Here is a 25,488-nt window from a genome sequence, read left to right as displayed (position 1 = left end):
AAGAACTGGTAGACACCACGCAAAAGTCCTTGTGAGTTGCGATCACAGTCAATTGTCTTGCAGAGCTCTTTTCACTGTTTCTCATGGACCAAGCGAAGTCTTTCGTTGATCCAAGGAGCGGTTTCAACTCAGTAACAATGACCTTCCACAGCCTTAGACCCCCGATTGATCTTCCTCCAGAAGACACTCCTATATCAGCCGCTGCGTACGCTTTCTCGCTCCGACTCAACTCGCCTTGCCCAGACTCGGTCGCTCTGATAAACTCCGCCACGGGTCAGCGCGTCTCTTACTCCGAGTTCACTCGCAAAACCGAATGCCTAACCTCATATCTCCGCTCCGTTATCGGACTCTCCAAAGGCGACACCGCATTCATTCTCTCTCCGAACCTCGTTCAAGTTCCGATCCTCTACTTCTCGCTGCTCACGCTCGGAGTGGTCATCTCGCCGGCGAACCCAATCAGCACCGAGTTGGAGATTTCCGGGCTGGTCCAGCTGTGCAATCCGGTGATCGCCTTTGCTACGTCGTCCACCGCTCACAAGCTCCCCACTCTCCGATTCAAAACCATCCGTCTCGACTCGCCCGAGTTTGACTCAATGATGATAAGTCCGGTACAAAGGCTAGACAGAGTCGCAGTGAGCCAATCCGATTTGGCGGCGATCATGTACTCGTCCGGGACCACCGGGAAGGTCAAGGGAGCGACGTTGACTCACCGGAATCTGATGGCAGTGGTTGCCGTTTCTTGCGCGAACCGGTTGGAGAGAGAATCCCCCGACTTGCTCCTCTACACGGTGCCGTACTTCCACGTGTTCGGGTTATCCTACTGCTTGAAGTCGGTGGCTCTGAGCGAGGCCCAGGTGGTGATGGAGAGGTTTGATCTGAGGAAGATGCTGAGAGCGGTGGAGGAGTTTAGGGTGACCCACGTGGCGCTTAGCCCGCCGGTAGTGGTGCCCATGGCCAAGAGTGATGTTATAGACGGCTACGATTTGAGCTCGTTGGGGGGAGTCACTTCCGGCGGAGCTCCGCTCGGGAAGGATGTCATTGCGGCTTTCGTGGCCAGGTTTCCAAGCGTTGTCTTTGTGCAGGTATTATATATAATAATATACTTTTAATTTAATGACTTGGGATTTGGAAAGGGAAATGCTAGCTAACGTGATTTAATTGGTCGTTCAGGGCTATGGGCTGACTGAAATAGCGGGAGGATCGTTCATAACCGCTGGTCACGAGGAGAGTCTTCATTGGGGATCTGCAGGGAGGCTCGCCGGAGGTTTTGAAGTAAAAATAGTAGACCCGGTGACAGGTGATAGTTTGCCTCCGGGAAAGCAAGGGGAGCTCTGGATTAAAGGACCCTCAGTCATGAAAGGTAAAATGAAGAAAAAACTGGTTGTTATCTTGAATTTTTACAACAGTAAAGTTAGACTACGTACGTTTGTTACATTGAAATGTCGATTTTTTGGAAATAGGAAATCTTTCTTATTCCTTCATTTGGTGAAAACAAATGAATTACCAAATTTTATAATTGAAATTGAATCATATTTTGCCTAAATTTCTTAAAAGTTGTTTCTCATATAGCGTTAAGACTTTTTATATGTAGTGTAAATTAATCTCCATGTGCTTATATATGGGATCGGTACGTACGTAGTTTTAGTGATGTTTTACTGCAGGTTATGTTGGTGATCCCGAAGCAACTTGTGCAACCATAGTAGCAGATGGGTGGTTGAGAACGGGTGATCTTTGTTATATTGATAAAGAGGGTTTCCTCTTTGTTACAGATAGGCTCAAGGAATTGATCAAATACAAGGGATACCAGGTATATATATATATACATATATACATATATGTTACGTCCTTAAAGCACTACCTTATAGATATGTAGGAGTACTTCATGCATTCCTATATATATACATTGTGCAGGTACCCCCTGCAGAGCTGGAGCAATTGCTTCAGTCCCACCCGGAGATAGCTGATGCTGCTGTGATACCGTAAGTTTCAACTTAATTCCTTGGATAACTTTTCCTTTGAATATCCCCACTGGGATGATATATATAGCATTTTTCTATGATTATTTAGAAGTGCTATATATATATATATATATATATATATATATATATATATATATATATATATATATATATATATTGCTTGTATGTACGTATTAAGATGTCATGCAATAAACTGGCAGATGCCCAGATGAAGAAGCTGGAGAGGTGCCAATGGCTTTTGTCGTAAGACAGCCTCAAAGCAGGCTTGGTGGACCAGAAATAATGGATTTCGTCGCAAAGCAGGTGCCTTCAAGTTCTCTGAAAATTAGCAATCTATATACGGACCATATGTGGAGGCAGTGGAGCCATAGGAGGGCCTCCTAAATTATAACTTGCCATTTTTTTATTTTTTTTTTGAAGGGATAACTTGCCATTTTAGTTCTTATTGCATACCTAGCTACCCTAAACAAAAGAAAAACTGTCCCTAAACAGAATCCTCGACAAACTTATCAAAGAGTCAAAAAGCAATTATAGGTACTTATAAAAAAGAAAAAAAAAGAGAAGCAATTATAGGTGTGGTGGTCGATTCCCTTTATGGAAGAAAATCAATTATATTTGACGGAAACCTATAAAGGTCCAATCAAAATATATATATAGCCCCACGAATTGAATTGACTGAAAAACCTCAACTAAATATGTTACTGGGACGGAAACCTGTGCGTGCTTTGGAGGGTGGGTGATGTGGCTTGGAGTAATGTTTTTATAATTTTTATATAACTTTAATTTTTTTTTAATGATTAGTTATTAGATTTGTTTTCTTATACGAAGTCTTAAATATTCAATAGATTTGTATGAAAATTGTGCAAAAAAACATTATTTAGGTGACTTGTGATGTTTTTTTCTTTTTTCTTTTCCACTCACCAAGTAACCCACTGTCCCGTGCTAGATAGTATTTTCAGCTCTCAACTTCGCTGTTTCGCACAATCTAATAACAAACATCACCTTATTGCAAATAATTTATTTTTTAAAAAAAAAAAAAAAAAAATCAGGTATGTAATCAAATATTTGAATTAATTTATTTTTAAATTTACTATTAAGTAATAAATTTATTTATGTAAAGTTTTAAATTAATTGTTGATAAGTATATTTATTCTTTACATAATTTAATTGTACGAAATATATAATTGTTGTTACTTGATATTTTGGAGAACAATGACCCTATCCCAATTGACTTGTAGACAAGCTTGTGTTGATGTTATGATGTAGATTTTGCGAATTTGCTAGTAAACCCTTGTTTTATAATCATTCTAATCGAAGAGCATATTTGTAAAAATAATATTGTCAACCAGCTAACAATAATTTTTTTACAAAGATAACTTTTTAAAAATATATATATGGCATTGTTTAAATTTAGCAATGAAAAATTTATGCAGCAATTTCAAAATATGAAAACTTGTCAATAACAAATAAATAAATTAATGATAGACATGAACAAATAAATTACAAGTTGCATTATGCATTAAACTATAATTAAACTTTTTTGAATTATTTATTTACTTTGTAAATACTATTTTTAATCAATTTTTGTTCAATTATATCTTTTAGTTTTGCCCCCTCCCCTGTGAACCAAAGCCACCGTGTTACGTGTATGATTGGAATCCTTGCCTGCCCGAATTACAGCTAATTTTTTACAAGCAATTGAGAGAGACCCCGATGGATCCAGATCCACATGCAAGTGTTGGTCACGTACGCTATAATTTGTCCAACGAATTTGATATCCTAATTTATACAGCTTCCTAGGTTATTGGATTTTGGAATAAACCAACATTAAAAAAATAAATAAATAAATAGAAGATAGAAACTAATTGAAAAAATAGTCAATATTTTTGTTTGTAAATTGGACCGTCTTCGTTTCCTCTTGATTGCAGGTTGCACCGTACAAGAAAATAAGGCGCGTAGCGTTTGTCACTTCCATACCCAAGTCCGCAGCTGGCAAAATACTGAGAAAGGATTTAAGGAAGCTTCTTCCCTCAAGCTCTTCTAGGTTGTGATCATTTTTCGCCGGCGCAATATAGAACATTAGAAGCTCAATAATGGCGGTGGTTTTCCGTTTAGATTGCTGGCCGGAATTCAAGTTTGATGATAAATAATAGCTAGAAGATCTTAATTTGTGTAATTGCTGAAACAATAATTTCGTTTTTAGTTTTAATTTAATTTAATTTAATTTAATTTTTTCTATTTCTCCATACTTCCCGGTTCAGGCATTTCCTTAACCCAACTCAATTTATGCCATGTATTTTACATCCAAAATGCAGCAGTATATGTTGGCCTCTTTTCAGTTGAATATATGGAAAGGAATTGCTGTTACTGCAAACTAAAGGCTAGAATTTCTACACACTAGATGAATATGGACACTTATCTTAAAAATTTAAATTAATAAAAAATGATTTAATTAATATTCTAATACCATAATAAAATAAAATAAAAATCATATGTTTTTTTTTTTTTTTTTTTTATAGATAAAATCATATGTTTTTAAATTGCAATCTTTTGAAACTGTACTCTCAAACAAAACATTTTTTTCAATTTTTGTTTAAAAATATATATTTTTACAAAATATTTTTATATTTTTTAGGTTACCCATCACAGTTTCGTCTGTTTAAGATAAGATTTTACATCCTCAACTAAGGTTGCGTTTGAGATTGCGATTTCACAGAAAAAAAATACAATTTTAAACGAAATCGCAAAAAATGAACTGTTTAAAAACTGCGTTTTTAAAAATTGCAATTTAAAAATATAAAAAAATGTTTATTCAAATCGCAAGCAATGAAATGTTTTTTTGAAAACGCAATATTTAAAAAAGTTAATCTGCGATTTTAAAGATCAAACTGAAATTTTACCAAACGTTTAATTACGTTTTTAAAAATTACTTTTTAAAATAGCAAACACAAAATATCTAAAACTCAGCCAACTGCAAGTCCAGAAGATATTTTTGTTTCCCTCCGAATCCGCTCTCACAAAGAACCAAACGCCATTTCCCTTTCTTATCCACAGCAAAACTGTAATTCCACGTTCCAAAAGAAAATAATACCTAAAACATTCGAAACCACACTTCCTCTGCTTCCTAAACCCTGTACATTCTTCAACGTCAAACCCTAACCCTAATAGCCCTAATGGAAGTTAGTCCTTTACACGGTAGTTGCATTTCATCTCCAATTTGCTCTTCTCCTTCTTCTTCTTCTTCTTCGGATCGTCCTCTCTCGGTTCTCTCTAGGGTTTCAATCTCAGCTCGGAGGAACCCTAGGCTCGTGTCTTCCTTCAGATCGGCTCGCCGGAGAAATTTGTGCTCGGCGCAGAGCTCCGAGACGTTATTAGCCGGAAAAGATGGGAAGCCGAAGCATCGGGAAGTTGTGAGCAAGAAAGATGAGGAGGTGGAGCTTAGGGACTTGAAATCTTGGATGCACAAGAATGGGCTCCCTCCTTGCAAGGTTGAGCTCAAGGAGAGGCCCTCTCACGATGCGAAGCACAGGCCGATACATTATGTCGCAGCGAGCGAAGATCTTCAGGTGGGATTTTTATCGCGCTTTGACTGGGTTTGGTTTCTGATCATTGGTGTATTTAGTTAGTTTGTTGATATTGCAGGTGGGTGATGTTGCATTCTCTGTTCCGGATTCGCTGGTCGTGACGCTTGAGAGGGTTTTGGGGAACGAGACCATTGGTAAGGTGCAGTTTCTTGTTTTGGGCCATTTGTTCTTAGTTTTCAATTTTGGAAGCGATATATTCGTGTTATTGGGGTTTGAAGTGTTTTAGCTGGTTGAGATGGGTGCACATTTTTATGAACTTGAAAGAGTAATAGAAGTGACTCTAGCTGGGGCACTCTTGCACTTTCATACCTGATCTGCAGTTTAGTAGTTTCTTACAGTGAAATGCAGATGGGATTCTACAGAGAGTATATGTTAGCCATGATGCTGAGAAATCTTCAAATAGATTTAGGTCTAAGGTGCATTTTCGTATGCATGTTAGTGTAATACGGGTCTATACTTGTGTACCAGTGATTCAATTTATTGTCAGCATTTTAAAAAAAGAGCAAAGGAAAAAGAAAGTTTTATGATGAGATGAGTGGTTATGTATAAGTGGCTTTTGATAAGGGAGTCTTGCTATATGTAACTCAGGATAAACCTCTTACATCTTTTGTGGTGGAGTTGTACGATAGACATTGAGGTGAATAGGCAAGATGTGGGGTGAGTACAGGAAGATCTTGTTGGCTCATTGCTCTGAATCTTTTTGGAGTGAGAATTGGAGACTGATTTGATTTCCTATCCATGAAATCTTATTTTGCAGACTGAGAACAGTGATGTTTCTTAATTTAGGAGGATAAAAGTTCAATGAATAGGTATTATGGGCACATCTATGTGTCCATGCATCTGTTCCTCTGGTTGACAAAGCCAATGAGGTTTGCATATCATGATTAATTGTGGTGTTCACATTCTTCTTTAAAGCTCAAGAATCTTGGATAAATGAAGGCTTCATTCATCAATTTAACTTGAATCGGCCACTTGATCCTTCATGCAGCGGAATTATTAACTACAAACAAGTTGTCAGAATTGGCATGCTTGGCATTGTATCTGATGTATGAGAAGAAGCAGGGAAAGAAGTCTTTCTGGTACCCATACATTAGAGAGCTTGATCGTCAGCGAGGGAGGGGACAGCTTGCAGTGGAATCTCCCCTTCTATGGTCAGAAGCTGAACTGGCATACCTGACAGGCAGCCCCACAAAGGTATTTTATGCTCTTCATTTAGCTGTTGATGAATGCTACTAATATCCAATAAAGTTGGCCGAATGCTTAATGGTTAATATAGCTTACTGCATTCTGGCTGTGATGAGTTAGGCTGAAGTTCTTGAAAGGGCTGAAGGAATTAAAAGGGAGTACAGTGAGCTTGACACTGTCTGGTTTATGGCTGGGTCTCTGTTTCAGGTTATCTTCTTGTACATATTTGTCAGGAACTAGAAAATAACACGTTCTTGTGATTTTGATTTATGATGTGATATCATTGTGAACACTTCTTCTTCCTTTTTTTTTTTTTTTGCAGCAATACCCATATGATATTCCTACTGAGGCCTTTCCATTTGAGATATTTAAACAAGCATTTGTTGCGGTTCAGTCCTGTGTCGTACATTTACAGGTAAGTTTCAACATGTTTGGAATGTTTCACCCCATTGCCTTGGAAGCATCAGCTTCTATTCTAATTTTTTTTTTTTTCGTTTTAGGATTACCCAAATTGATAATTGACTCCATTTTGAATTCAGAAAGTTAGTTTGGCGCGGAGATTTGCTTTGGTTCCTCTCGGACCACCGCTACTGGCTTACAGAAGCAAAAGCAAGGCAATGTTAACTGCTGTTGATGGTGCTGTTGAACTAGTGGTTGACCGCCCATACAAGGCTGGGGACTCCATTGTTGTTTGGTATGATATTTCTTCACTTAAGATCGTGCACCTTCTTTTGCTGCTTTGGTATCTTCTTTAAAAAAATTGAAGTCTGTATTATTCCCAGGTGTGGACCACAGCCTAACTCAAAATTGCTTTTAAACTATGGTTTTGTTGATGAAGATAATTCTTATGATCGATTGGTAGTTAAGGTAAAATCTGGATATTTGCTATTTGTAGTTTCGATTTTACTATTCAATAGTGTTGATATACTTTACATGATGTATGCTCCAGGCTGCCTTGAATACTGAGGATCCTCAATACCAGAATAAAAGGATGGTTGCACAAAGAAATGGAAAACTATCAATTCAAGTCTTTCATGTATGGACTCAAAGATTCATAGGTTTATCTATGTATTATGAAGGGGACAGGAGTGGGAAGGCCATCTTTGATAGTCTATGAGTTATTTAATGTGTTCCTTCTGCAGGTGTATGTGGGGAAGGAAAAAGAAGCTGTCTCAGATATGCTTCCTTATTTGCGTTTGGGCTATGTTTCAGATTCTTCTGAGATGCAATCTGTTATTTCTTCTCAAGGTCCTATTTGTCCAGTAAGTTTGTTTCATCAAATTCACTTTTAGGATGAGTTCACTGTTTGTCATGTGATGGATTTCAAGTTTTAACTTCATTACATAACTTTGAGGACCATTAGCCAGTGCTGGTCTGGCCAATTTATTTTGAGCCTGCTTTGTGCAGAGATATATGAATTTTAAGATGGATGATCAAAGCAACATTAATTTCTTCATGTAATAACCCTATTAGCTATGTTTCATGCATGCAGTAAAGTCTTCTGTGTTATCCTTTTCTTAATTTTTTTAATGGTTTTCATGAGTATGTAGGGCAATGATATGGTATTGTGATTGCATAGCTATGCCTTTGTATTTATGAATCATCAGAGTTATGTTATTATCAGTGGCCTATATTTTAGTGATGCAGAATGGATCTTCTTGTCTCAGATTCTTATGGTGACATTTTCTGAATGTTACAGGTGAGCCCTTGTATGGAACGAGCAGTGTTAGACCAACTTGTTGATTATTTTATTGCACGGCTTGCTGCTTACCCTACTACATTGGACGAAGACGAGTCGTGGGTAATCTTGGCTTTAAATTTGTGGTTGAATGGTGATAGATATTGTTTGCTTAGTTTTTGTTGATATTTTGTCTATTCATTAGTTGGCAGACAGTAATCTGGACCCAAAGAAGCGGGTTGCTACTCGGCTTGTTAGGTTGGAAAAGAAAATGCTTCATGCATGCCTGCAGGCGACAGTTGATTTGATAAACCAGTTACCAGATCACACTGTATCTCCATGCCCAGCTCCTTATGCCCCTTTATTGAAATAAAAGGTCTCTCTCTCTCTCTCTCTGTGCGCGCGCGCGCATGTTGTGCATGCACACGTGCATGTGTATTGCCTCAATCTTGTTTGTCGCAATTGTGTTGATCTATATTAATGTTTTACAGAAATCCAATATCCTTTGTATGGAACTTTGCAGTACTTGGGTATATCAGTTCAAATGGAAGAACATAATCCAGGTCAGTCAATTAAAATTTCATGAATCTAATAGGCTGTGAGGAACCAAGTCAAGGCATAGCATTTATACACCTATAGGACAAAAATCCTAACAAATCACCTAAAGACATGAACAAAATTAAACTGATGAACCCCTTGATCGTGAACTACAAGTTTCAATGTTCTGAATTCTAAAGCAATTTAATGAATTTAACCAAGAATTTGGAACATCAATGAAGCAATTCCTGGAAATTACATAAGATTAGAACATCAAAAAGAACTTTTTGAAGTGACCTAAAGTCCTCTTAGAAGATGCAAGATTTTGTTGTAAATCTCAAAAATGAACAGTATAAAACCAAAATTTTGGTTTTCAGATGCCTGTAGTGCGAGAAGGCCAATTAATGGCGTGTTACTTAATGTTCTATGGCTTTTAATTTATCTGTATTAAAGATTTTACTGGATATTAGCAAAGAATCTGCTGTATAATCTGTATATTGGACACATTATATATTTTTTTATCTTGTAAAAGAACGTTGAAATAGCAGACTGGCATTGTGATTTTCCAAGACCCTAATGCATAAGTTAAATAAAATGCCAAAACTACTAATTAGGAACACTAAACTGTTCTGAAGTGATTTTATTTGTCTGATAAAATTGATCAAATGTCGAGATTTTCTCTTTCAATGATCAGTACTTGTACCCTAATTAATTTCCATTTCTTATTTTGCAGCTGCATTTAAGAGGCTTGTAGCACTTAGAGCAACCTACAAATGGCTCTAGTGGCTGTTAAAGAGAGATAATCATGCATTGTCAAGCAAGCTCAGAACTCCATGTTTTATTGGTTCTTCGGCATATTATTCCAGTACCTTTCCCTTCACCTTCCCTTTGCTCTCACCACTTCTCCTTTCCTCAAAAGGTGTAACTGTATCTGTAAATGGCCGTGTGGGATCGCCTCTGTGAATGAAGAGAATAGAAAAAAAAGAATACATTGATTTTGGGGATGCATAGATATTTTTAGTTCATGTTTCTTTGTAAATGCAGTTATGAATGATAAAATCTAATTCAATCATGTTTGCAACTTCTTGTTTACAAAGGATACTTGTCACGCGATATTTTGCCGTTCTTTGTACAATTATAATCGATCAGGTAGAGAGCTATTCAGCACTTCAAGTTAACCAATTGGTGGCCTAAAATGGATCTCTTGCAATTGTGAAAAGCTCTCAATGGGGCTCATTGTTTAAGCAAGTATTTTGACAGCGGACCCACCTATCTAAGCAAGTGCTCAGATTGAGCAACCTCAGCACCCGCTCGGGTAGGTCAGCCCCATTGGGTCCTCTTATAATTGTAGGGAGTCCTAGTCGATTTTGACCTCAAATGGCCATTTAGAGATTATAGAATATCGTAACGGAGTGTGTTTGTTAACATGATTGGTAACATACAGAGCCAAATGCAACACAAATTTTAATGTTTGTACCATTTATAGCATTGTGTACATTAAGTCCTGCATAATTAAAAGCCTACCTAGTTTGGAACAGAATTCTCTCCATTCCGAGAGAAATGGAAGAAAACCATTTCATGGTCTATATCAAGTTTCACAGCATCTGATAGTATACATGTTTAAATTGTCATGTCATTTAAAATTTTTAAAATATTATATATTACCTACGTTGCAACATCATTTAAATTTTCTAAATAATATGGCATCATGTATACAGTTAAATGTTATAAAATCTAATCTAGACCATGAAATAGAAAAGATCCTATTCCACCTGGGTTTTGGCAAAGCAAAATTCTAAAAACAAAAACCATAAAGGGGTTGAAAGCTCACACTAACCCAACCTAATAATTGTAACCCAAAAAATATGAAATCTACAATAAAGTAAAAAATGGTTTGGTGAGACAAGTTGGATCACAATCTTAATTTAGTTCTCCACATATCTCTGATGACCTTCCTTGGCTGTGGATTATCTGGTCCTCTGTCCCGCTGCCCAGACGTAAAATATAGCCATCCATCCCAGAAACCAGCTAATGTGGTTTTTACACGAAAAGGAAGCTTCCCAATCACTGACCATGTCTGTTATTGGTACAAAAGCATAAATTTTCAAATGATCAAAATGAGAGTTACCATCATAGATAAGATACAAGCTCTCTCTTGTACACTTCTTGTGTATTTGAGTTGCGTCTTTACCCTTTTTATTGAATTTGCGATTACTTAATATATTAAAAAAAAGAACGTCATATACAAGCTAGGTGGACAAATTATAATTGATTTGTTTTCATGCTTAGAGGACGACAAATATGTAACACAAACCCAAGATCTTGGGTTTTTTTTAAAAGCTTCTCCCAAAATTTTTTTACAACTTCTTTATTTGTGGCCCAAAAACTAATTCCTCATGAAGTCCTTTAACAAAGTATTTTCCTATGAAATGGCCACCCAAAAGTAATTTCTAGCCCCCCAAACAATTCCTTTTGAGTTTTGGCCCTACACACAAAAAATCCTTGTTCTGCCCCTATTCCCAATCACTGATTATTCTATGTGACTGGTGATATAAAGATAGAGAAATGATTAAGGATGTGTATTGGATGTTTCCCCAAAGTACTTACCATCAGCAATAGTATAAGCAACTTGAGTACAGTGATGGAGGAATGAAGAAAATGAGTATCTGACAAAAGATAACTGCTTTTTTTTTTTTTTTTTTTTTTTCTGGTTAGGGGACACCAAAATAAATCTTGTCTGGATTCTCGTGGACGTGTAAGAAGATAAGATAATGATATCTTGCATCACAAGAAAGGATGGAACAAGAAGTGACTATAATTTTCAGAAGCTACGAATTGACAACAAGAGGAAAGGTCGGCCAAGATGGTTCCAACATGCGAAACAAAGATTGGTAACTTCACCAGTATGGAATGGTTTGATTAAAAGTAAATGTTCCACTGGAACACGAGGATAATAATGAAGATATCAGGCAGGAACTATGTGAAAAAATATGACAAGTTTAAAAAAAGTAACGTCTCTATGTAACCTTAATGGCAGACAATGCTTCATGCAACTGATTGCTGACCCCAAAAAGTTTGTAAAATCTTTCTTGACATGGTTTGTGCTGTATCTATAAATGATTAATTATCAGTTGGAATTAAAAACTTAGTCCATATCATCCAACTGGATTTTTTCTTTAATTTTATCAAGGAGGCTCAAAAAGAGAAACAGAATGTACATAATGATGCATATATCCTTATTTAAAGTCTTCTAATGATGGGACAAGGTCATACCAGTGAGTCTAAATGAAATTGAAACACCTCCCCGACTAGGATCATCCTTTTGTTCACTGGATGCTTTTCTGTTGTACCTCCGGTGATGATAATTGAATTGTTGACGATTACCCAAGCACACTCTATATGGGAGTTGGGTTTTGGCATAGGTGGCAACACTCTCCATTTCTTTTCATCATCCAGCATATAAACATCAGCATAAACTACCTGAGACAGGGAAGAATATAAGGCTATAAAAAGCAAAATAACAACAATACTCAAAATATGGAACAATATTCAGAAAGTTCTATAGATACGTGGATATCAGAGATTATGCAAACAAATGCCGTATTTCCTGTTCGACATGCCAAAATAACTACAGCTAACGAATGTATCCATGCGAAGTATGTAAGTGCATAAATCAACATTACAATCTGCTACTAACCAATTCAACCACAATAACTTAACCAAAACACTATAATACCTCGTGCCTGCGTGAGCATTTGAAAATAGGTGACCCAGGTTTGGCCATAAAATCACCCTCTTGACCACCAATAAGGAAGAGCTGATCATTGACCACAACACAAGCCCTGTTAGAAAATTGACTTTTGTTATTAGATGAAAAATTAAAGAAAAATCCACATTTCTTTAGTCAGCAAAATAGACGTTTTTATTATGCTACTTCCACTATAGTGTGTCCCATGTATACCTCCCATGTGATGTACTAGGTAAAGACCTCTTTTTATGTTTCCCCTTTAATAAGTTATTGCTGCCAATTAAAGAAAAGATTAAAAAAAAAGAAGACATTTTCCCTTTTATGAAACTTGAATGGAATGAATGTTTTCAATGTCCAAACAGAAAAATATAAACCCGGGCAGTCACCAGACCTATGTGGTCCACCACGAGGAATGGGAATTTCAGTCCTCCATTGTTTCTCCAATGCTTTTCCATCCTTCACTGCAATACTCCAGTGCTCCAACCCAGGCGTATGGCGATTCTCCTTGCTGCCACCCATCACATGGAGTCTCCCTCTCCATAACTGAGTTGCTGGAGCATACCTGAAAATTTCACCTGTTAAACCCTTTCAATTAAGGTGTCAATTAAATGGATTAATTCACGTCATACTCGGCTACTATAGAATTCTGCGGCGAGCTCAATCAATTGCCAGTGTCAAGGTCAGATGGAAAAACAATTGCATAGTAATTTCACTGAGTGTGTAATTTCATAAAACTACCAAATCCTTTATTTCCGGTTATACTTGTTAAAGTGTCCCACATCGACAAGATTAACTTGACCTGGGCACTTTATAAGTCATGGACACCCCTCCTCTTTCAAGGCGTCTTTTGAGCGTGAGTAAGATCCATTGGATTTTTACATGGTATCAAAGCGGGTCTCTTGCGATAATGAGTCTTCTCTCTCCCGTATGTTGAATATGTGTTTGGCCAAAGTTGTCACACGTGAGGGGACGTATTAAAGCGTCCCACATCAACAAGATTAACTTGACCTGGGCACTTTATAAGCCATGGACACCCCTCCTCTCTCAAGGCGTCTTCTGAAAGTGTGTTAGGCACATGGACTTTTACAATGCTAGTATGGGAATTTTGCTCTTCTCAAAAATTACTCATATGCAGACTGCATTGAAAAGTAATTCCAATATGCTAATTGTAACTTCTGCTGCTACTATGACTGCAATCATATGTTAGTACATTTGGAAGCTAGTGCAGCAATTGCTTTTTCCAGCACTGCAGTGCTGCAGGACAAGCTAAAGAATAAGGAAGCTAGACTCAGAAAACAATGAAACATATTCCAAATTGTGGAATTTTTAAAGCGTTATTATAGTGATGAAAAAAGTTTCTTTTTTGGGATAATTACACTTAACCCCCCTGATTTATCCACGGTGTGGCGATTTACCCTCCAATGTACCAAAATTGGTACATGACCCCCCCGAACTTGCCAACGTATGGCAAAATCAACCTTTCGTCTAATCGACCGTTCGTTTGGACGGAAAGTCGGTCACGTGCAAGTCACGTGACTTGGGGAGGATCTCTGTCTTAAACGGTCACGTGACTTGCACGTGACCGATTTTCCGTCCAAACGAACGGTCGATTGGACGGAAGGTTGATTTTGCTACACGTTGGCAAGTTCGGGAGGGTCATGTACCAATTTTGGTACATTGGGAGGTAAATCGCCACACCGTGGATAAATCAGGGGGGTTAAGTGTAATTATCCCTTCTTTTTTAAAAAAAAAAATCACACTATCTTGACAGAGACTTGGTTTAGAAAATAAGGCCAGATTGACAACAGGATAACAAAAAGAAGAAATCTGTACTACGATAAGCACAAGCCAAAAAAATGAGCAGCTTAAATGAATGTTTAGAAGGAAGCGATCAATATAGGATATAATTTCAACTGAAACACTTCCTAAAACAGAGTGCAACTAGAGTGGACTTGCACTACTATCAGTGGTGGAGCTATGTTCTGCATGTCTCTGGAAACTCTTATTCATATACATGCTCACATATGACAGAGACATGTAAACACTAGCACTCATACTTTTTACTTATGGCTGACAACAGCATATACAACAGAAAGCAACTTAATCAGAAAACAGAGTTGAAACCCAGCATGTGAACATTTATTTTTAGATCATACAAACAAACAAGTTCATTTTGCATGAAGCAAGAGCAAATTACATTTCTAGAGGGAAATGTAGCTTGGTTAATGCATAACCTAATCAATTCACCTACCTTGGGGCTGGTAATGGCGGCATGCTCCTCCATTTCTTTGTCTCAGTGTCCAGCACAAATGTGCGAGGAGTAGGCCCTCTGCATTGTGGGCCATACTGTCCTGAGACCACATATATGTATCTCCCATCAGTTGCCACTCCTAGATGTGAATGCCCCATATCTTTTGGCATATCAAACCTCCCTCCCCATGTATTACTAGTAAAATTGTATATGTCAACATGCGAGTGCACCTACAAGACATAAAAATATGCATAAACAAAGATCATCAATATAAGTGACTTGAAATCATCTAAATTATATCCAACTAATCGGTGAAAAAAGTTTGATCAAAACTTCCAATATCTCACCAAGTTACATTCTATACAAGCTTGATGAACTCTAAAAGGAGTGAAAGAAGTACAATCATAGCCCAAAAACAATGATGCTTATTGAAACATCAACTAGCATTGAACTTGAACATTGAACAAGCAAAAACTTAGTACCGAATAGAACATTGTACAAGCAAAAGGTTCATCAGATATGACAGATTCTCACATAGTCAAGTGTGCCATATCCTGCAAACACATATAAAAGGTTTTTAATCTGTATTGCTGCTCCATCAAGTCGAGGTACAGGTGCTGGTGGCATCTCCTCCCATTTTAACTCAGGTGCAGGTAAATCAGCATAAGTTGCAGGTAAGAATCTCTCAGGAACGCGTTCTTTTCTATCTTTGACATCTTCTCTCTACAAATATAAGTTGGGTCATAGTCAATTACAACAAAATTCATTCAAGTAGAACAATAAGGGCATCCACTAATTAAGTGGGTATATGATCAGAACGAGACAAGTACCCAAACGGAGTCTAAAATTTTGGATTAGCTTTTTTTTTTTGTTGGGTTCTAAACTCCAAGTCAACTTACATCAATTACTCCATAGTACATTTTAATTTTATATTATTTCATTTAGCTTGGTTTCCTCAATAATCAAAGCAATAGTGAAGAAAAAGATAAATGAGTCCGTGGTAGAGAAAATGATTCGTAACCTTACCTTAAGACAATTACAATTGAAAACCATAAATATTTTTTTTAAAATGTGATATATAGCATCAAATGGACAAACAAAACCATCCTAAATCGAATAAATATCCGTTTGATTTGTCTGGATGCTGTAGAAGAAAAAGTAAATTAAAATCAGGAACTTTGACTCTTAACGCATGAACCTCAACTAAAATGGGACTAACACAACAATGTGGCAAGTGCCATAGCTTAGAGAGAGTTTTTCTTTAATGATATGAGAAGAAACAAAACACTATAAATCCAAGTTTCAATTTTATTTTATTTTTTCACTTTTCCCAGCAAACCAATGTGCAAAAATAAACAATTTCACAACCCCAGTTTAAAATTCACAGAAACAGGTAGGAAAAGAAATAGATTTGGAACTGAAAACGAGTATATACATACCCACAAGATGGGACATTTCGTTACAGTGCTCACCTTGTGATGAGCTATGTTGGTTGTGACATTCTGTACAACTACAATCCTAGATTTCTCGAGCGCCCAGCTCGATGCAATAGACAGATAAGCAGGAGCAGCAGAAGAGGAAGAAGCCCAAAGAAAATCTGCAATGAGAGCCGCTCCTAAAAGACCTGCGCACGAAATCAGAAATACGAGCTTTGCAGTTGAAGAATGGTGCTTATTATGATTAAACCTGGCCATTTTTCAATAAAAACCCCATAAAACCATGCATGAGCCATTTATAGGGAACGAGAACAAAAAAAGCACAAAAAAAGATTGAGAAAGTGAGTGCTTGAAGGAGAAGAAACTTTGTTCTGAGGTGCAAAAGACTTGGGCGCCAATGGTTTCGCTCTTGCACGGTATTCTTTTTATATATATTTTTGGTTATTTCCAATTTTTTTATTTTTTATTTTTAATGAGAATGCGCGTGGTATGAGGCAAAAACTGGGGTAAGCAAAAACGTCGGGTAGTTCTGGTTTGGGGAAACTTATAAACGGCGGTAATTATCTCGTCGTTTGCATTTTACAAACAGCTTTAAAATTTAAAATTCTAACAATTATTTTTATAAGTAAGAATATTTTAAAAAATTTGGTTGAAATTTGATTTTATTTGGGTTAGAAATTTTGATACATTTATGTGTTGTCACCAAATGAATGAATAAGAAGTCTAATTTCTTGTATTTTTTTTGTAATATTCATTCCTATTTTCAAGTAATTACTATTTCAATATACCAAGTGTATCATTATCTTTTAATTATAAATAATATAAAAATTAAAAATTCCACGTGAATGTAAATTTTTTAATATTCTTGATTGTTTTCGATAAATGATAAACTTGTCCTTTTATCCACATGGAATTTTCATCTAAATTACTTGACAAGAATTACTATGAACCAAGCTAAATCTATACGAATAAAGATGGTCTCCTAAAATGGATATGAAAAATTCATTGGGACCAATGTAAATGAAGCACGTGTAAAAGGAGCCACATAGGTCATGAAAGACCTATGGTTATTTTTCAATGGTGATTTTTTTTTTTTTTTTTGAAAAAATATTTTGATGTAACGTAAAAGCCAAAATAGTCTTGATTATTTTGTAAATATTTTAGGTTTGAAAAGAGAAAAAAAAAATTAAACCAAAAATAATCGCATAATATTATTTTTCTGTAAGAAATCGTATAATCTTTGAGCAGTCAATATGTCATTTATATTTCTTATACATATTTTGTACATTTATATATGATCAAATTTTAAACCCACCATTAAATTTGTGATGTCCAATATGAATTCCATTAATTCAAATGTAAATTTAAAAATAAGATATATATATATATATATATATATATATATATATATATATATATATATATATATATATATATATATATATATATATATATATATATAAAAGATGTAAAAATATAATTTTTCATTAATATAAGATTTTGGGCCTGTGAAACAGCTTGCAAGTAGGCCCAAATAACCTCTGGTAAGAGATTGTCCAATGCAATCTGACAACCTTAATACACAATCCCTATCCACGAGGTTTCAAGCAATTAATCTTTTGAAAGGTATTGTGCCCTCAAGGCTCAAATCGACCGTGGGTCAGTGATATCCACAGATGTTATAGGTTGAAACTCTGCCACCAAAACAAACAAAGGTCGGATTATTGAGGGCCATTCCATTTTAAATCAGAATATATAGAATAGTTTTTCATTATAATACAACCTCCATCCACTACTTGTACTAAAAATGAAAAAAAAAAAAAAAAGGAAAGAGGAAGAGGAAGACCATTTATAATATATATATATATATCTTTTATTTTTTATATATATATATATATATATATATATATATATATATATCTTTTATTTTTTATGGTGCTAAAAAATGAATACAGTTATCAATTGCGAGATTATTATTATTATTTTCTTAATTTTTTATTTACGAAATGATTACCAATAATAGATTTATTTAAAAAAAAAAAAAATTAATCTTTGGAGCCGATGGGGACTTGATGTTTTGATGAAATTATAAGTTACATAATTTCCTTTTGTTATTAATATTTAATCCAAAGACCAAACACTTTTTTTGTTGTTTTAATTGGATTTAAATCTTAAATCACATTCAAACTATTTATATTTACTAGCATTACATCTCTAATCTACATTTGAAGGAAGAAAAAAAAAATTTAGATCGAAGATTTAATTTATAAAGTTATTTTTTCTAAAGTAGTATTTTTAGTGAATAATATAAAATTAAAAATCAGGATACTCTTAATATTTTATATTTCTAATTAAATACATCATATTTGATTATCTTATTTTAAAACTTAATGAGATATAACGAATTAAGAAAAAATAAACATCTTTTAATTGTGATCAATTTTGAATAGAGAATTAATTAATTAAAAAAATGATTTAGGATTTTCTTATTGTCAAGAGAGAAAAGAACAAGATTTTGTTGTTGTTGTTATTTTATTTTATTTTTTAATAAGTGTTGTTGTTATTGTTATTAGTCTATAAAATCAACTAATCTAATTAACCTACCCTCGTCTGTCAATGGGCCGGACCCAAAGCCCACAGGCCCAGAACTCCACAATCGCGGGAGGAGATAGTAGAAGGGATAGTAGCGTTCCTCACCCATTTCCTCTCGTAGCGCTTGTTCTTCGTCGTTGGATCTCGGAGCTGCTTCTTTGACAGCCGATACCATCGCCTCCGCCAACCCGTTAGTCCCTTTCTACCCCTTGTGGTTCCTCTCTTCCTTCGTTAAGCTCGCAACTCTTCTTCGATCTATGCGCTTCTTTCAAATCTAGGGTATCTGTGCGCACTTGTTATCCATCAATTAAGTAGGCAAAACGACTGCTGATTTGATTTTTTGTTTTTTCTTTTTCAGAAAATGAGGTGTGAAGAAAGTTATCACTGCGTTTGATTTTTTTTAATGGATGTGAATGTTAGAGTGCAGGGGGTTAAACTGTATCAGATTTTTTAATTAAGTTCTATATGATCTTTATCTCTCTTTCTTTGTGCGTCTTTTGGTGTGTATAACTATATTGTGGATTGTGTAATATTTTGAGAAATGAAATGAAATCAAATATGCGTGTTTTTTTTTTTTTATTATTATTTTTTTTTTTGTGAGAAATGAATTCTACAATTTAGCTGTGTAGAGGCTTCATCCATGGCTTGAATTCGGTTACACATCCGATATTAAAAATAAAAAATAAAAAATCACTGAAACGATTTTGTTGAGACGAAATAGAGCATAGGGTTTAGACTTCATCCATGGCTTGAATTCGGTTACACATCTGATATTTCAGAGAAAAAAAATTGTTCACTGAAACATTTTTGTTGAAACAAAAGGGAGCATAGGGGTAAGTGCGAAAGAGGTCTCGATTGATGGGGATAAGTGCATTTTCCCCTATGGTTTAGACTTTATAAGGTTTTTGATTTAGTTGTATATGATTTTATCTATCTCTTTCTTTGTGCGTCTTTCGTCTGTGTTTGCTGTATATCATGGATTGTGCAATGTTTCAGAAAGGGAATGAAATGAAATGAATCATGTGTTTTTTCTTTTGAGAAATGAATGCTACAACTTAGCAGTGTAGAGGTTTTAATCCATGTATTGAATTCAATTAGGCATCGGATACTAAAAAAAAAAAAAGAGAGAGAAACTCTTTTTTTTCTCTGAAGCATTTTTGTTGAAACAAAATGTAGTGGTAGTATGATTTAAGCCCACAATCTATTTATTTATTTTTATTGGTTGCGTTGATTAATTTGGTGAATGCATTTTGGGGTCAACTTGCAGAGAGTAGTGTGGTTTACTTTTGAAATGTTTCCTTCAACTTTAGTTAGATTTGATGAGAATGACTTCCTTATATAGAATGTTTTCACTATCTGAAAATGTTTGGAATAAGCTTCATGTACAGATTGCTGGTATTGCGGTTCCAGAAATGCTGTATTTCTTGACTCACTACTGTTCTATTTTTAATGAGTTAAATGTGCTCCTTGAAATCATCCAATACTTGCGAGGAGCATATATAAACAATCAAAGAAAAAGAATGATGTCTTTGATCAATACATGGAGTACCCTTCAATTTGATATACCCATGTGGGAGTTGTGCATGCTTGTGTTTACTTGTTTTTGGTTTTTTTTTTTTTTTTTTTTTTTTTTTTTTTTTTTTTAATCTATTTAAAACTAGAATCAATTGGTATGTGTACTCAAAGGAAGTCAATGACCTGTTTTCTTGGTACTTAATAATCAAAATCTTTTCTATTTCTACCATCATTTTCTTGCAACACTTTATGTAACAGGTCTTGTTCTTGTTGTTTCTCCTTCTGAGGAGATGTGTTGAATGATTTGTGATTTTATTTGTTTTGCATGTTAACTCTGTTTTCTGCTGCTGTCCTACCCAGTCCGGCGATAGTACTTACGAATATGTGAAGCTTACGTTTCTTTTTCTTTTATAACTCCTTGCTGTTTTTCTTATTCTTTTTTTTTTTTTCTTTTTTTTTTCTTTTTTTGGTAGGGTGAGTGGATTGAAATAAACGTCTACTGCAATGGCTGGACGAGTGATCCACCGGTTACTGAGAAGGAAACTTGAATCTCACTCAACGGTAAGATTCCTGCCATCCCTGCAGCTCCCTCCTTCCTCCTCATCCTCTCTCCTCATATTAGTTTGATGTTACTTCAGAAGTATTAGCCTAAATGACCCAAATTGGTGTTGATAACAAAATTCATAAAATATAGGTTTATATGAATACCATATTCAGTTTCGTATTCTTCTTCATGAGAGTCGTATGTTATAAATTTATTAGGACACGTCAATATTGTTCTCTTTTAAGGGTTTTTTTTTTTTTTTTTTAAATATTTTACCAGCATCTGTTTACTTCAGCTTCGGTGGTAATCTTATTACTTGTTATCCTATTTGAGCTAGATACCAGCATATTTTTTTGTTTGTAAAGTAAATTGTGCTCTCTATTTTTTAGAGAGAGAAACTCTCCACCCTTTTTCCAAATCCTCTGTCCCCCCCCCCCCCTTTTTTCTCCTCCCTTTTGTGGCTGTTCTAGGGGAGGAGGGAAGAGCTTTGTCTCTTCCCCTCTTCCCCTCCTCCCTTCCTCTTCTCTTCTTTCCTCACGTCTTCTTCTCTTTCCCTATGCCTCTCTGGATTCTTAGGGTTTATCTTTTTCTTGGGTGTAGTTCTCGGTGGCTGGGTCTTCTCCAGCTCGTTCCGGTCTCTTCCGTCGACGCCGTTTCCGTGGTTGGCCCCTGCGCAATCGTGCGTGGGTTTTGGTCCTTTTGCATCTTGGGTTGTAGATCTATTGTATTTGGGTCCTCCTAACAGTGCACATGCTTCACTGGAGGTTTCGCCGTCATGGTCCGGCATTCCCCGCCGTTGGCGCTGCTACCGGTGGACGCCACACGCCGTCTCAGCGCATGTGGCCAAGGGAGTTTTTTGAAGTTTGGGAGTTAGATCTACGGTGTTGGGGACCTCTTCGCCGTGCACGCGCCCCTCCGGCGGCTTTTCCAGCAAATTCCACGACGTCCGACAGTTTTTCCGACTGGTTTAGCACTGCGCCGGCGACAGTAGCGCCACGCGCCTGCGCGCGTGACTTCACACGCCGTCGACTATAATTTTTTTCTTTTTCTTGTCTTTAGCTATGACTTTTCTTTTGTATTTGGGGTTTCATCTGTATTTTGGGTTTGCTTTTCAGATGTAATTCGGGCTTTTTGTATTTTTGGGTTTGTATTTCTGTTGGGTTTTGGGTGCTTTTGGGCAGATTTGGATGAATATTGGGGGGCTTTTTTGGGCTTTGGGTTTCTTGTGGTTCTGGGTGTCGTGGGTGCTACATGCGGGTTTTAGGGTTGGTCCTTATGGGTTTGTTTGGGTTTTTCTTTTTATGGGTTAGCTTTGGCTGTTCCTGTCTATACTTCTAGTGTACTTAGGGGCACCTTACGCTTATATATAAAGTTTTCTTATAAAAAAAAAACCAGCATATTTTTTTATTGTTTAATTTTTTATGGTCACATTTTTGTGTCCTAGTTTTGATGTATTCATTGTTCTTAGAATAAAATCTTACTGTGGAGAATGGCTGAACCTGGTGTGGGTAGATTTTTGGAATTTTGTGACCAGCTTATAAAATCTTACTTTGCATCCTAGAAGTCAAATTTACCATTTTATTTGATAAACTAATACTCTATATCAATTTGCAGGCACCTCCTTTATTGTCATCTCTCATCTCAAAGAAATATGATGTTGAGTCTACTGGCATGAAGTCCCTAAGAGCACTTGCTCTCCTTGGAGCAGGGGTTTCAGGGCTCTTGTGTTTTGGAACATTAGCAGCTTCAGCTGATGAGGCTGAACATGGCTTAGATTGTCCTAATTATCCCTGGCCTCACCAGGGCATTCTCAGTTCATATGATCATGCTTCGTGAGTTCCAACTGAACCAATGATTTTTTTTCTTCTTCTTTTGGACTCTAGCAATATGGCGCTATTAATTGTATAATATGACTTATAAAAGTTCTATCTAAATTGTTTGCTTTTTCATTACTTCTACATATCCATGGTTTATATTCAGTAATTCATAGACGGTGATCATTCCTCTTGACCTTGGTGGCGTTGTTTTCAGCCTTGCCTTTGTAGTGCCTTGAACTTGAACAACATTACACATTGTCTAAACATTACCTTGGAAAATGTTTTGGAACTTTTTTTTTTTGGTGTGGGGTACATAAAGATGTTGGTTTTGCATATTAAATGCAGTTTCCTGGTCTTGATGTTTTGATGTCAATTTTGCCTGAGCAGGATTCGTCGTGGTCATCAGGTTTATCAACAAGTCTGTGCATCTTGCCATTCTATGTCACTTATATCATACCGTGATTTGGTGGGTGTTGCATATACGGAAGAGGAGGTAAAGGCTATGGCAGCCGAGATTGAAGTGGTTGATGGGCCTAATGATGAGGGTGAGATGTTTACACGCCCCGGTAAACTTAGTGATCGTTTTCCTCAGCCATATCCGAACGAACAAGCGGCTAGGTTTGCTAATGGAGGGGCCTATCCTCCAGATCTAAGTCTTGTTACCAAAGTAATTCCTGTCTTTTGCTTAAGAATTGTGTATAATCTATATTATTTATCCCAGAGTTTTCTTACCCTTGTTCCTTTCAGGCTCGTCACAACGGTCAGAACTATGTATTTGCCCTCTTAACTGGTTATCGTGATCCCCCTGCTGGTGTTTCGGTAATTCTTATTCCTTATCTATTAAACACCTTTCCTATGGTAAATATGAAAAACTGGTAGTTGAGGTGACCAATATGTACTCTTAGTTGAAAATAACAAGCTTGATATCTTGAAATAGGAACACTAACACATCAACATGAGGAAAAAGAAAAAGAAAAAGAAAAAAAAAGGTTCTAAAGAACTTCATGATTTGTGCCCTACCTTCATGATTCTTAATTGGAATTGTAGATTCGGGACGGGTTGTATTATAATCCTTATTTTCCTGGGGGAGCGATTGCAATGCCTCAAATGCTTAATGATGGCGCCATTGAGTATGAAGATGGTACACCTGCAACAGAAGCTCAGGTTGGTTTACCTCTTAAAATATCCCCATGAAACAATAAGAAGCTTTCTTGCTGCATGTTATCACATGTTCTCTTGATAATAAAGCTCAAACTCTTCTCTGATGCTGTGGTGCAGATGGGAAAAGATGTGGTGTCATTTTTGACATGGGCTGCGGAGCCCGAAATGGAGGAGAGGAAACTGGTACATTTGCTTCTAACTTGTGTTTCTATCATGTGAAGAATATTGAAAAACCACATTTTGTTTATGACATTGTCTGTGTCTCTTTTTTGTAATGACATTTTGTACGTTCAAATGCAGATGGGATTTAAATGGATATTCGTACTGTCACTAGCACTACTTCAGGCTGGTTACTACCGTCGCTTGAAGTGGTCAATTTTTAAGTCTCGCAAGCTGGTTCTTGATGTTGTTAACTAGCTTCCATCTGGTTCCCTTTCTACTTTTGCGTATGGGGTGAGTCGAAGCGACAATAATTATTTATCAGATCTAGTTTTTCTTGCCATGTCAAATTTGCACCAATTGGTAAATTGTTAATGGAGTAACCTGAAGACCGTTCTTTTCTGGGTTTGAGATGAAAATAAGCAAGTCCATATACATGATCCGATGTTTGTCTATGGATTTATTTTTTACTGAGCTTCTGTATTATTTCCAAGTTCTTCAGGGTGGACTTTAGTCTTCAATATTTGTTCAAAATTGTCATTTTGTTGGCGTTTTGCAAATGGCAATCGGTGACATTGAAAAAATGAGAGGCAATGGCCAATATGCCCTATTGGAAACAAGCTTTGCTTCTGCCAGTTTTCATTTCATGAATCGGTGTTTCACGAGCATGATGTATGGTCACTTTATAAGGTGATACACTGTATACAATAACGTGCTTTAGAATCATGAAAGTTAGGGCTGGTTTATTGATACATCTTTATGCAAAGCCTAGATTTACAAGATCTGCTGGGTACTGTTTCTGTCCATGCGGATTGAGACTTCCGAGGTTGAGTGGTATCATTACTTATTTTACTTAACGAGGGTTTCCTGAGAAACAAGTGTTTGTTTGTCCATGACTTTTATGGTGGTTTTGGCTGCTGCTTTATTTTTTTGCCTCCCTTACTCAAGAAACATGTTTGATGTACGGTTCTTAGTTACTGTATGGGACCTTTTTATTTGCCTCTTCTAGAGACATTGATTGTGATTTGCAACATTGATTCAGGGAAAGGGAAATTTTGGCTTGTCTAATAATCCTCCTCTCTTGAAGGGAGGGACTTGCAGTAGGATCCACCCTCTGAGAGGAGAACGTGGAAGCGGCCTAATTTGTCTTCCCTCCGGGGCTAGACTTATGGAATCTGGATAGGAATTTCTTAAAGTATAGCATTTTCCATTTCTTAAAATTGGTTGTCCGAATTGCGCGCAGATTGGATAGCCTTAAAGAAGGGTTGCGAAACTTGTTTTGGGTGAGTGGGTTTTCCATTC

General features: G+C 36.3%; 4 protein-coding genes across 9 annotated transcripts; 3 read left to right on the top strand and 1 right to left on the bottom strand.

Moving 5' to 3' along the window:
* Positions 1–4,211, top strand: LOC133859986 (4-coumarate--CoA ligase-like 9). Of its 2 annotated transcripts, XM_062295595.1 has the most exons (7): positions 1–1,082; positions 1,171–1,360; positions 1,662–1,807; positions 1,912–1,979; positions 2,180–2,282; positions 3,585–3,725; positions 3,908–4,211. In XM_062295595.1, the coding sequence occupies exons 1-7, from the start codon at positions 84–86 to the stop codon at positions 4,028–4,030; spliced, it is 1,770 nt and encodes a 589-aa protein (XP_062151579.1). In that variant the 5' UTR covers positions 1–83; the 3' UTR covers positions 4,031–4,211. The 2 variants fall into 2 exon arrangements, with proteins under 2 accessions (XP_062151579.1, XP_062151580.1); XM_062295596.1 differs by lacking the exon at positions 3,585–3,725.
* Positions 4,212–5,002: 791 nt separating this feature from the next.
* On the top strand, positions 5,003–10,059 carry LOC133859984 (uncharacterized). 3 transcript variants are annotated; one of them, XM_062295592.1, is made up of 13 exons: positions 5,003–5,545; positions 5,622–5,697; positions 6,552–6,757; positions 6,869–6,955; positions 7,071–7,163; positions 7,288–7,442; positions 7,531–7,615; positions 7,698–7,784; positions 7,891–8,010; positions 8,448–8,549; positions 8,632–8,802; positions 8,950–8,989; positions 9,697–10,059. In XM_062295592.1, the coding sequence occupies exons 1-11, from the start codon at positions 5,153–5,155 to the stop codon at positions 8,797–8,799; spliced, it is 1,572 nt and encodes a 523-aa protein (XP_062151576.1). In that variant the 5' UTR covers positions 5,003–5,152; the 3' UTR covers positions 8,800–8,802; positions 8,950–8,989; positions 9,697–10,059. The 3 variants fall into 3 exon arrangements, 2 of the variants coding, with proteins under 2 accessions (XP_062151576.1, XP_062151577.1); XR_009898836.1 differs by having other exon boundaries at positions 5,004–5,545; positions 8,918–8,989; XM_062295593.1 differs by lacking the exon at positions 8,950–8,989.
* Positions 10,060–10,580: 521 nt separating this feature from the next.
* On the bottom strand, positions 10,581–16,778 carry LOC133859985 (kelch repeat-containing protein At3g27220-like). Its single transcript, XM_062295594.1, has 7 exons — positions 16,435–16,778; positions 15,497–15,685; positions 14,963–15,192; positions 13,103–13,273; positions 12,700–12,805; positions 12,237–12,443; positions 10,581–11,040 (listed from the first exon to the last, which is right to left on the bottom strand). The coding sequence occupies exons 1-7, from the start codon at positions 16,654–16,656 to the stop codon at positions 10,876–10,878; spliced, it is 1,290 nt and encodes a 429-aa protein (XP_062151578.1). The 5' UTR covers positions 16,657–16,778; the 3' UTR covers positions 10,581–10,875.
* Positions 16,779–19,023: 2,245 nt separating this feature from the next.
* LOC133859983 (cytochrome c1-2, heme protein, mitochondrial) lies at positions 19,024–24,833 on the top strand. Of its 3 annotated transcripts, none has more exons than XM_062295589.1 (8): positions 19,024–19,180; positions 20,979–21,066; positions 22,664–22,881; positions 23,254–23,533; positions 23,614–23,685; positions 23,914–24,030; positions 24,145–24,210; positions 24,328–24,833. In XM_062295589.1, exons 2-8 carry the CDS (start codon positions 21,010–21,012, stop codon positions 24,442–24,444), a joined length of 927 nt encoding a protein of 308 aa, XP_062151573.1. In that variant the 5' UTR covers positions 19,024–19,180; positions 20,979–21,009; the 3' UTR covers positions 24,445–24,833. The 3 variants fall into 3 exon arrangements, with proteins under 3 accessions (XP_062151573.1, XP_062151574.1, XP_062151575.1); XM_062295590.1 differs by having other exon boundaries at positions 19,132–19,269; XM_062295591.1 differs by lacking the exon at positions 19,024–19,180 and adding an exon at positions 19,257–19,275.
* The last annotated feature ends 655 nt before the right edge of the window (positions 24,834–25,488 follow it).

The sequence above is a fragment of the Alnus glutinosa genome, chromosome 2, assembly GCF_958979055.1.
Source record: "Alnus glutinosa chromosome 2, dhAlnGlut1.1, whole genome shotgun sequence".
Lineage (NCBI taxonomy): Eukaryota > Viridiplantae > Streptophyta > Magnoliopsida > Fagales > Betulaceae > Alnus > Alnus glutinosa.
The sequence above is the reverse complement of the archived record's forward strand: the minus strand, read 5'-3'. Positions and strand labels throughout refer to the sequence as shown.

What these genes read in the sequence shown, in the direction of transcription:
- LOC133859986 (XM_062295595.1), top strand. Translation starts at nt 84, where the DNA reads ATGGACCAAGCGAAGTCTTTCGTTGATCCAAGGAGCGGTTTCAACTCA. An exon ending in TCAAATACAAGGGATACCAG is followed by an intron (nt 1,808 to 1,911) that starts GTATATATATAT and finishes TACATTGTGCAG; the next exon opens with GTACCCCCTGCAGAGCTGGA. An exon ending in TGGATTTCGTCGCAAAGCAG is followed by an intron (nt 2,283 to 3,584) that starts GTGCCTTCAAGT and finishes TATATCTTTTAG; the next exon opens with TTTTGCCCCCTCCCCTGTGA.
- LOC133859984 (XM_062295593.1), top strand. Translation starts at nt 5,153, where the DNA reads ATGGAAGTTAGTCCTTTACACGGTAGTTGCATTTCATCTCCAATTTGC. An exon ending in CCTGTGTCGTACATTTACAG is followed by an intron (nt 7,164 to 7,287) that starts GTAAGTTTCAAC and finishes TTTTGAATTCAG; the next exon opens with AAAGTTAGTTTGGCGCGGAG. An exon ending in TGGACGAAGACGAGTCGTGG is followed by an intron (nt 8,550 to 8,631) that starts GTAATCTTGGCT and finishes TCTATTCATTAG; the next exon opens with TTGGCAGACAGTAATCTGGA.
- LOC133859985 (XM_062295594.1), bottom strand. Translation starts at nt 16,656, where the DNA reads ATGGCCAGGTTTAATCATAATAAGCACCATTCTTCAACTGCAAAGCTC. An exon ending in GATATGGCACACTTGACTAT is followed by an intron (nt 15,193 to 15,496) that starts GTGAGAATCTGT and finishes TATGTCTTGTAG; the next exon opens with GTGCACTCGCATGTTGACAT. An exon ending in CCGCCATTACCAGCCCCAAG is followed by an intron (nt 13,274 to 14,962) that starts GTAGGTGAATTG and finishes TGAAATTTTCAG; the next exon opens with GTATGCTCCAGCAACTCAGT.
- LOC133859983 (XM_062295589.1), top strand. Translation starts at nt 21,010, where the DNA reads ATGGCTGGACGAGTGATCCACCGGTTACTGAGAAGGAAACTTGAATCT. An exon ending in ATCCCCCTGCTGGTGTTTCG is followed by an intron (nt 23,686 to 23,913) that starts GTAATTCTTATT and finishes TTGGAATTGTAG; the next exon opens with ATTCGGGACGGGTTGTATTA. An exon ending in AAATGGAGGAGAGGAAACTG is followed by an intron (nt 24,211 to 24,327) that starts GTACATTTGCTT and finishes GTTCAAATGCAG; the next exon opens with ATGGGATTTAAATGGATATT.